The 10,386-nt window shown below is 37.6% G+C and overlaps 1 protein-coding gene across 2 annotated transcripts in view; it reads right to left on the reverse strand.

Annotated features, from left to right (window-relative positions):
- GLRA3 (glycine receptor alpha 3) overlaps positions 1–6,649 on the reverse strand; it is an 86,794-nt gene extending 80,145 nt beyond the window's left edge. For both annotated transcript variants that reach the window (XM_068681247.1, XM_068681246.1), the window contains exon 1: positions 6,293–6,649. In XM_068681247.1, the coding sequence (XP_068537348.1) occupies positions 6,293–6,363 (71 nt within the window). In that variant the 5' untranslated portion in view covers positions 6,364–6,649. The remainder of the gene's footprint in view (positions 1–6,292) is intronic.
- Positions 6,650–10,386: the final 3,737 nt, after the last annotated feature.

Raw genomic sequence — 10,386 nt, forward strand, 5'->3', positions numbered from 1 at the left:
CTTTACTTTACATGACTACTGTTGAAGTGAACCACTGCACACCCTGATCTTGTAAAAACTGTGCAACGGGCTAACACAGCGATGCAGCCCAAAGAGTACCCTGTTGGGCTAATACACTGAGGGTAGCACTACACTTGGGACACTATTACAGTGTCCTAGCTACCTCCATTAAGTCAGTATTCAGTGATTACAAGGTTGTCAAAGAGCTTTCATGTTGGTTCTGTGGCTTTACATGATGCCAGCGTATTCTCATGTAATACTGGTGGATTAGGATGGGATTTTTTATGGGCAGTCTTTCTAGGATCTGAAGTTATAGAGGTATTATATTGTATGTTACATGTTTTGTATATGTTGTATATAGCACATGTTATATAGAGATTTGCTTTGTATAAGTATCTATTCATATAGCTAGATAAGGAGAGCTCACAAAACAAGTGTTTTTTGTTTTGTTTTGTTTTGTTTTGTTTCTTTCCTAAAAGGCAGTTAAAATAGTTTTGCTTCAAAGAAGCATGGTAAGTCACAACTGATTTCATAATTTTTATTTTTGCCCTCAAAACTCTTTAAAAAACAACAACCTACTATCGCCGGCAAGTTTCCACTTTGTGACATTTGTTTTTACTTATCTAGTAGGACACCCTTAGCCAGCAGATATGTTGCTAACAAAACTGGAAGTTCATTGAAGTGGACCAAGTATTTCTCTTGAATAATGTTGTAGCAACTTATGAAAGAGCTGACTGGAAGAGTGACAACAAAATATATCCTTTTACTCTTTTATTAATATATTTTACTCTTTTATTAATATATTAACATGCTATTTTTGTACTTTTTTCCTTTCTACTATCACTATTTAGCATTTATATTGGCACAGCACCTGAAGACATCAGTTAGGAAGGATCCTAATGCTTCTGAAGCCACAAAAAGTAATAGGATATATTCACTGCTGGGGAAAAAAAAAAAAAAAAAAAAAAAAAGTACAGTCTCAAATATTTTTGCCTTCTTTCCTCTTCATGTTATTGAAGACTCTTCTTCCTAATGTTCTTCTCATTCTCATGCTTTGGTCCTGCATTCTTGTTACACAGTTTCTGGCTGTGTCTTTTCATGTTTCTTGAGATGATCCATTTTTGCTGTTAGCTGATACTTGTCCTCAAGAAGGTGCCTTTTACTCAATCTGTTCACAATACCTATATATCAGTGACAGTAAAAAGACTTCTTTTTAGTTTCTGTCTGTTTTTACTGATTCTTCCAATAAACATCATAAAGATCTGTAGGAAAAGCAGATGCAAAAAGAAGATGCAATACCACACAGAAGGGTTCTTCATTGCTTGCTACTTGAGAAAAGCTGATTTACTGGAATCATTCCCTATAGGTATTATTACATAACAGTCAGTAACGTAATTTTAAGCTTATATTCTAAATCTGCTAAAATAAGAAGCTCTAATCTTATAAAAATTTTCATTTTCTCTAATTGTCACACTAGGATAGCTGGACAAGACTAATTTGATGGAGGAGCTATTACATTTTTCATCATAGAGAAGCACAACAGTCATCTCAAAATATTTCTGTCTTTCAGTAGTTGTTAGCATCATTTGGCTAGCAATGAACTAGGAGAGGCTGGAAAGTAAGAAAATGTCACTAGTACAATAAGAATTGAAAGACTCGTACTTAATTGAAACTGCTTTGTTATTCAATTTTATTTTCTTATAGCTTATTGTATTATAACTCAAAGCTCTGTGCATTATTTCTTTCTCAATGTTATTAACATGGTAGTCATTTAGGAAAATAACTGTTTTCTTATAGAAATAAAGAATAGATAGTAAAACTGCTGATCAAATTCATACTAGTAATAAAACTCATATTTGGTTCAAAGAGATTTCAGTGTTTTTACTGGTATATTTGAAATATGAGAGAATTTGATTTCTGTAGTCTTGCTCCCCCACAAAAAAGCCCTTTATTTTTGTCCTATTTTTTGGAAATTACAGTGCCTGGTTATGGGTACATCTTTCAAGGGAACCCCAGTGTTCTCTTCCTGACATTTTATAAGGGCCTTTAGCACATTTCCTTGATCCCAGGGGCCTGGCTGGGCTCAGTGCCAGCTCTAATAGTGCAGCAGCCCAGCTTTGAAGCAGAGCTGTTTGACAAAAGCTGTGCAAAATCTCAGCAGGGGCTCACCCCTTTCTCTCAGAAGCTGTTTATTTCTCTCCTCCTTCTCCTTCTCCTTCTCCTTCTCCTTCTCCTTCTCCTTCTCCTTCTCCTTCTCCTTCTCCTTCTCCTTCTCCTTCTCCTTCTCCTTCTCCTTCTCCTTCTCCTTCTCCTTCTCCTTCTCCTTCTCCTTCTCCTTCTCCTTCTCCTTCTCCTTCTCCTTCTCCTTCTCCTTCTCCTTCTCCTTCTCCTTCTCCTTCTCCTTCTCCTTCTTGTCCTTCTCCTTCTTGTCCTTCTCCTTCTTCTTTCTCCTCTTCTTTTCCTTTTCCTTTCTCTCTCTCTCTCTTTTTTTTTTTTCCCCTTTCCTTTTTTCCCCATCAGGAATGCTGGAGAATAGCTGTTGTCTCTGCCTGCACTACAGTGCAGGTGCACCTGCACCCAGCCTTGTACCTTCCTAATTCTGGTCCTGAACCTGATCTACTGACCTGACTTTCTGCCTTGACCTCAAACCTACCACATTATTATGGACTAGGCTCAGCAATCTGAACTTTTTTTTGGACAGGATTTACTCTGTTCTAGTTCTAGGTTGTGTGGGACTGCAAGCCTTGTTAGTAGAATTCTACTCCTGCCTGCCTTCTAGTGAGTCTGAATTCCCAGATCACTTTCCCTTTCTCTGTCTGCTCCCTGACACACATCAGGTCTTTTTCATTAGAATCTGGAGTCTGTTTACTGATTCATCCCACAGAAACTTTTCAAATTGAGTCAGGGCTGCTAAGGAAAATATTGTGCCTCATTGCCCTTGGCTTGAATTACTACATTTTTGTTCACCCACTATTTTATTGACATCCTGATTTTATCAAAGACTTTTATTTCTTGAATAGTATTGTAGATATAATTCTTGACATCTTAATAAGCTGCTGAAGTCTCATCAGAACACCTGGAAAACTTTATTTTCAAATATGTTTGTTATGACAACACAAATTTAATGATTTTTAGCTGTTGTTTCTTTCTCTTTCATTACTTGTATCAGAGGAACTGATTCTGGCTTAACAGAAATTGACTTTTGGATCTTAAAGCTACTCATCTGAAATCGATTTGTAATGCAATGCAAGAATAATTTCAAAATCAGTTAACTGTGTTGTGAGCACAGACATATCCCAGAGTTAGAGAATGGAGATTTTTTTTTTTTTTTTTTTTTTTTTGTCCCCACAAGAATATGGCTTCTAAGTACAATTAGCTGTCTCTGTTTTCTTCCAATATAAGGCCAATGGGGCAATGAACAGAACAAGGAAAGAGGCAATAATTTAATCATAGGATGATTCTTGGTCTCTGCTAACATAGTTACCTAAAAATATCCTAAAGAGACAATCTATTCTGCATTTCCATAGTGCTACCGACCTTTCCTATGTGCTTTCCCCAAACATAGGTCTATATAACAAAATGCATACACTATTCTCTTTAAGTAGAAAGCAAATTCTCTGGCAAATCCCTGACAAAGTAATTCTAAGAGAGCTGTATTGGTGCCAATGCAAGTTTGAGAGCTGTCATAAAATTGTTTGACTCACAAATATGATCTTTATCATAAATGATTCACAAATACTATCCTTCTGTAAATCTACAAACATGATCTTGCTTTTGGCATGACCTCTTGGAATCCAAGCAAATAGAGAGGAATTTACGTTACCAGCATATTACTTTAAAGAAAACTCAGAGGAATATTCTGTCTTTGAGATAATGATGACATGATGACATCAAACTCTAGCTTGGAAATGTTTTCTTTTTTTCTTTTTTCTTTTTTATTTTTTTCTTGTTTGGAAGTGAATTAATTATTTTTCAGGCTCATTTCCTCCCCCCCCCCCCCAGGTTTTTACCCCACTTCTTAACATAGCACTCATTAATATAGTCAGTGACAGTCATTAATATATAATATATATTATAGTGTGTATATATATACACTATATATAAATGTAGTATATATATACAGTAGTATATAGTATAGTATATATATGTAGCATATATATGTATTATAGTCTCAGTCATTAATATATAATATTTTTTAATTTGAGGTCTGATGACCAGTTCTCAATACAACAAGTTCTTCCAGTTCTCAAATACAACACTGAAAACATAATGGACTACTATGTACTTAAATGCTTGTTTTTCCTGTGTAAAATATATTATTGTATTATCAATAAATATTTTATTAATCTAAGACAATATTATGAAGTATTATTAGTGATGTTTTCTCTTCAATGTCTTTCAGAAATCAAATTAATGACTAGATCCTACAATGGCCAGTATACATTTTGTTTCAGTCATTTCACTTTGAAAAACCTTTAAATATGGGATGGAAATTAATTATTAAAAAAAAAAAAAAGAAAATCAATTGCAGTTTTCTCTTGTGAAGCATGTAAAACCAGAGACCTTGCTCACTAAATAGAATGCCCTTAATTTTGTAACCTATATTGATAAGAAACCTTTTTGTTTTCATTTGACCTATACTGAAAATAAAACTAAACAACTATAGTTGTTTATGCTCACAGGCATAGTATTTAGACAATCACTTTAGTCAGCTTCATGGCTGTTGGACAAGAAAGTTTTTCCTCTAAGGTTTTATCAGTCTTCTTACACAGCTTTGAGTGCTTGTTAATGAAAGGGAGGGAAGTTTCAATGTTGCACAGTATTAGAGAAGATATATTGTTTTGTTTTGATTTTTTCTACAGTGTTTAAACAAGTTAAAAACTTAAGACCAGGTTGCTTCCAGAAATTGCTGGCATGTTCATCTTTTCACTGAGGATATTAAATAGGTGCTAAGGCTGGGAGCTTGTGTCATACAGGGAGTGGAATCAGTGTCCTGCTGTTCCCTGTCCCCTTTACTCTGATGTAAATCACAAGGCTTAAGTTGGAAGAGAACTGGAAATAATGGCTCCAAGAAGCTTGGGAATCCTGCAGTTTTTAATGTTTAATGATTTTCTTTTTTTTTTTTTTTTTTTTTTTTGTACACTTTTTCAATTTCAAAGCAAGCTGTCTTGGGCATGGAAGATACTCCTATGGGTCTCAGTGAACTCACTCAGCTTTCTTGGGTTGTACTTCAGACCACCAGCAGTCTCTATATTGTGATATATTCCAAGCAGCTTTCTGAGGTCTTTCTCAGACACTATATGCAAGATAGTTCTACAGCTTTGCACGGAGTAACCATGGTCATTTTGAGAAAATGATAATTGAAGAGCAGCAGGTTATCATAGTACAACAGGTTTTATCAACATTGAACAAAATTTGAATTTATGCAAAATAAGATGCTTGTATACATTTTGAAACAAACGTAAGTCCAGAATTATCTGAGGTGAAATACCTGTATACCTTCTAAAACTTTTACACTTTTTTAACCTTAAAAAAAAAAAAAAAAAAAAAAAAAGAAAGCTTTTATTATTAACCGAACAATTAAAGATTTTTAGGATTAAGGATTAATCATTCAATAGTAGGATGGGATGGATGGGATTTAAATAATATACCAAAGAGAAATATATGCTATAAGTACATTAAAATAAAGTTATAATATCACATTATTGCTCACCTTGCATACACTACACAAGGGTTTGGTCATCTACACACTACACAAGGGTTTGGTCATCTACACTTAACATAAAATATTTGATGCAACTGGAGAATTTAAACTGTCATATACATTCATTTACTCTTTCCACACGAAGTTGATTAATCTCATACCATGTGATCCAGATTCTTAAAATCTCTATCTTTTGGCACAATTACAAGAAAAACATTAGAAACTGTTTACATTACACATGTAGATACAAAACAGATCATTAATCTAACTTCAAAAAGAAAGAAAAGATTTGCTTTGAAAAGAAAGAAAAGATTTGTTTTGAACCTGTGAGCTCACAGGTGATAACATTCCCAGATCAAAAAGCAGGTGAGCAGGTATCACCTAGCCCTCCATTCCCCGAACACGATCCCAGATTCAAGGCGATGCACTGTTACGAAGTCATTCGCGAGGCGCGGACCCCACGCGTGCGGTGTCCGTGCCCAGAGCCCTGCTGCCGAGGGACGGCAGCGACCGCGGCGGCTCATTCCCCGCGCGAGGAGAACGGACGGCGGGCAGACACGGCGCCCTGCCCTCGGAAAACCACCTCACCTGAGCAGAACCGCGGCTTCCCACAGGTAAAACCCAGAGACGACCGCGCGGAGGTACCGCGGCCGGATCATGCTGCCGGAGGAGGCGCTCGGAATCGGCTCAGCACCCTGGAGAGCTCCGGTGGCTCCGCGCCCGCCGCCCGCCTACCGCCCGCCGGGCCCCGCCGCCCCGCATGGCAGCCGGGCGGGACGGAGCCTAATCCCCGCCGCGGCGGCGGGCGGCGGCCGGAGCCCACCTCCCCACCCGCCTGCCCCCGGCTCCTGCCAGCAGCCGGCACCCCGCCGCCGGCCGCATCCCGGGCGCGGGGGGCGCCACGGATCCTGCGGCGGCGGCGGTGGTGGTGGTGGTGGCGGCGGGGGGGCGGGCGCGGAGGGCAGGGCGGGGGGCGGCCCTCGCCCCCTCTCTGCAGCGCAACGCAGCTCCCCGCAGTGGGAGCAGGGGGGGATGGCGGCGGGCAGGGTGCTGCCCCCGCTGGGGCAGATGGCCCCGCCGCGGGAGAGAGAGCCAGGGGGAATCCAAAGGGGTGGAGGGCTCTGGAGGTTCGGGGCTGGGTGGTGCCGTGCGTCTTCTGAGGAAAGGGAGGGGGCGAAGGATCTCTGTTTCAGTCTCTTTTTGCAAGTACGGTGCCGATGGACGCGGGAAGAGTATCCTGTTCTATTCTACTTGTTACGTTAGAAAAGGGAGATGATCTAGTAACATAAAACAGACCAACAGGCACACCCAAACCGAGAAAGTCTGAACGTCCCACTGGAGAGGAGAGTGCAAGGGATCTGGGAAGGAATGGGGGAAAGAACGTTGCAAGAGGGGGACAGGAAAGTTAATGCTGGGGAAAAAGGGGGGGAGGACCATAGCATGAGTAAGTTTACAAGTACAGGTGGAAAGTGAGGTGGTTACAGTTATTGTTAGAGAAACCAAAAATAAAAGTTCACTGAAGTCAGGAGGTGCTTGCGTTAGAAAAGGGTAAGGATTTATGAGCTGGTACTGAGAACTTCTGTGTGAGAAAATCTGTCTGTCCAGAAAAGAAGATAAAATATGTGTGAAGAAGGGTTATATCTGAACTGGTACAGATGAGGAAAATATGCCTGAGACTGTGGAATGGGAACACTCTCTCTGAGCCTAAAAGACAATGTTTTTTAATGAGGAGCCTTTGAACAGCATGTCTGGGAGAATCAATGGAAGGAGAAATCTGGGAACAGTTTAGGGATGGCTCTCTGCATATGTGAAATGTATCTGCCTGGGCATATCCTCCTCTCTGTCTGCCTAAGTATAATATACTGGCTTGCTTTTTCCTGTAGTCACTGATTGGTATTAGACAGCAGCTGATGTCCTTCTGCAGCCCCACTACTTGCACAGATTCATAGGTGACCATATTACTATCTCAGGCCAGAGTCTTATTTAAACTATTAAAAAGCCACAGGAAGCTCAGGGGCTGAAGAAAGAGGGAGAATGTGGGGAAAAACAAACAAACAAAAGCTAAAATTCATCAAGAAGAAGAAGTGGAATAAAATAAACTGAAATTTGACAGAAGTACAAGCTAGAAATAAAATAAACTCATTTCAGAAGACAGAAACACAGGGTGAAGTGTAGAAAAAAATTTTAACACAGAATATATATCTAAAAAGAAGGTCACCATGTAGACGAGATGAAATAAAGCATAAGAAACAGGTGGTTGATTTTTTTTTCTTTATTTCTAAGAACAGACTGTGTGTTAGAAATAGGGAATTGCAAGCTCCACCTCCTGGAATATTGCCTTTTTTTTTTTTTTTTTTCCCCTTCAAAAAAATCCCACCTGTAGCTTTTGTCTGTGTTCTTTGTCTGTCTTAATTTATGTTTCCTGTTTTCCCTATATCATTATTTTTCAAGTCTCTTCTTCAAGGTTGTTCAGCAGGCATCCATCACTAAATAACTCTTACCTCCTTTTAGATCCAGTTTCGCTTTCTTTGTTGATACCTACCAAATGTATGGCTAAAGAATATTCTAGAACATCACTAATCTATTTCCTCTGTTCCCTGAGCATTTTTTTTTTTAAGTAATGATTCCATACTCTCTGCATTCAGTACTCTTAAGTTTCTCTGCCCATTTTGCAAAAAAATTTATCTTTTTCTTCTTGTTCTTACCCTCACCTGGGATGACAACAATAAGCATGAAAAGAACCTGTTCACACCCTTAACTGGAAACACAGTAGGGAACAAATCTAAGAATGCCTCTATTTGCTCAAGGACAGTCTGTCAAAGCAAGTGTTCTACTGGATTAGTGTAGAGTACTTCCTTTGTATGTTCAGAACTGCTGATTCTTATCTTTCTCCTTAAAATAAGCATTTCATGGGACTGCTTCTGAAGGCACCATTGTGTATTGTGTACTTCAACAGTGATTTGGTCTTGCATTTCAATCATTTGCATTAAAGCAAGAGAGATTTTCTTACAATGTTAGTAGTACCACTAGCATGGATTCTCCATTTTACCAATAAGAACTGTTCTATTAATTATAAATATAACCTGTACTTTGGATATGCTGAGTTCAAACTTCCTGAAATCTCTGTGGGGAAAAAAAAAAAAACATACACTTGCTTGTGCTTTACATAGCAACTACTCTGTTGAATCATTTTGTTCTGATAAATACAAATACTGTTTTCAAGCTTTTCAAAATTATGACATAAGTAGTGATGAATACTAAAATACTCTTCTGTATGAATTCAAACAGTTCTCCATGAGAGTTCCAGTTCAACAAAAAACATACTATTGACTTTAATGAGATTAGAAACATAGAAGTGTACTTAGTATTTAATCACAAGCTTTGATAAAATATTCTCTAATTGCTTTAAGTATTTTAACTCACTTTTGTTTTAATTACCATCTCTTTATCCTTGCCATATTACTACTGGAATAAATTACTTACCTACTTAGTAACAGTAGGTAAAACTGAAAAAATGGCTATGTCCAATGTTTAGAAGACTTTTATGGTATCTCTTGATACTTCTGTTAGGTATATATCATATACCTTATATACCTGGATAAAAACATTTTAAGATATTGCTCTTAGTTCACAACATGATAGCTGCAATGTATGTATATACTATGTAATTATTTATGCATTTATGTAATTATTTATGTATTTATGTATTATGTAATTACGTAATTTATGTTTGGTAGTACTAGAAGTTAATCAAAATATGTTCCTTACAAATGGAAAACACTAGTATGTCAAAATAAAAAGTTTTCACCAAAATGTGTTAGTTTATGATGACCTCTAATTCTCCTTACAGACAGCAAGGTATATAACTATTTTTTCTCTGTATTTAGGTACATTATAAAGTAAACCATTTATATTTATAAACTTGAGGTATATTCAGAAAGGATACCCTGGAAGTTAGAGATGCTTTAAGGTTGCTGGATAGAAATTATCCTGATGTGGATTTTACCAGTAGGCTTGTGTTGCTGTTGTTGTTGTTTGTTATTATTATTATTTTCTTTTCCCCAGAGATGGGAATACTTGAAAAACTTTGTGTATTTGCAGTTAGCAAGACATAAACACAGGTCAGCTTTGTAGAATTTCTCACTCTAATAACATGCAACTGAATGCAAGATCATGCAGCTACTCAACATTAATCATACAGAGAAGCCAATGTGCAGCTATAGACTGAAGGATTACAGAATGTACTTTTTTTGGTGTGACAGAGTCCTTGTGGAATATTAAGACAAAATAATAGTAGCACTAATCATCAGAAAATATTATTATTATGTTAGCGTGCCCGTTCCTGGAACAAGTTAAGATCTGATATATTTAAATAATCATTTTATAAGGAGGCTGCTGACAAATTTGAAAGTTTTCTGAAAAGAGCTAAAAGAACATTACATTTTGGAATATATTTCTCAAGTAAGATTAAAGCAGTTTACCCTGTTAAAGCCAGACACATTTAGAAGCATCTTTTTACCCCTACATGATGGAAAAAGATTGTGAGGTGAAGGTAATTTTTTAAATGAAAAAAGTTAGCAAGGCTGGAACCTGATACAAGATAAATTCAGATTATTATTATTTTTTAATACTACCTTGGAGGAATGAAAAGATTGAGACAACTAAAAAGGAAGCAGAACTGG

Source organism: Anas acuta, chromosome 4 (assembly GCF_963932015.1).
Source record: "Anas acuta chromosome 4, bAnaAcu1.1, whole genome shotgun sequence".
Lineage (NCBI taxonomy): Eukaryota > Metazoa > Chordata > Aves > Anseriformes > Anatidae > Anas > Anas acuta.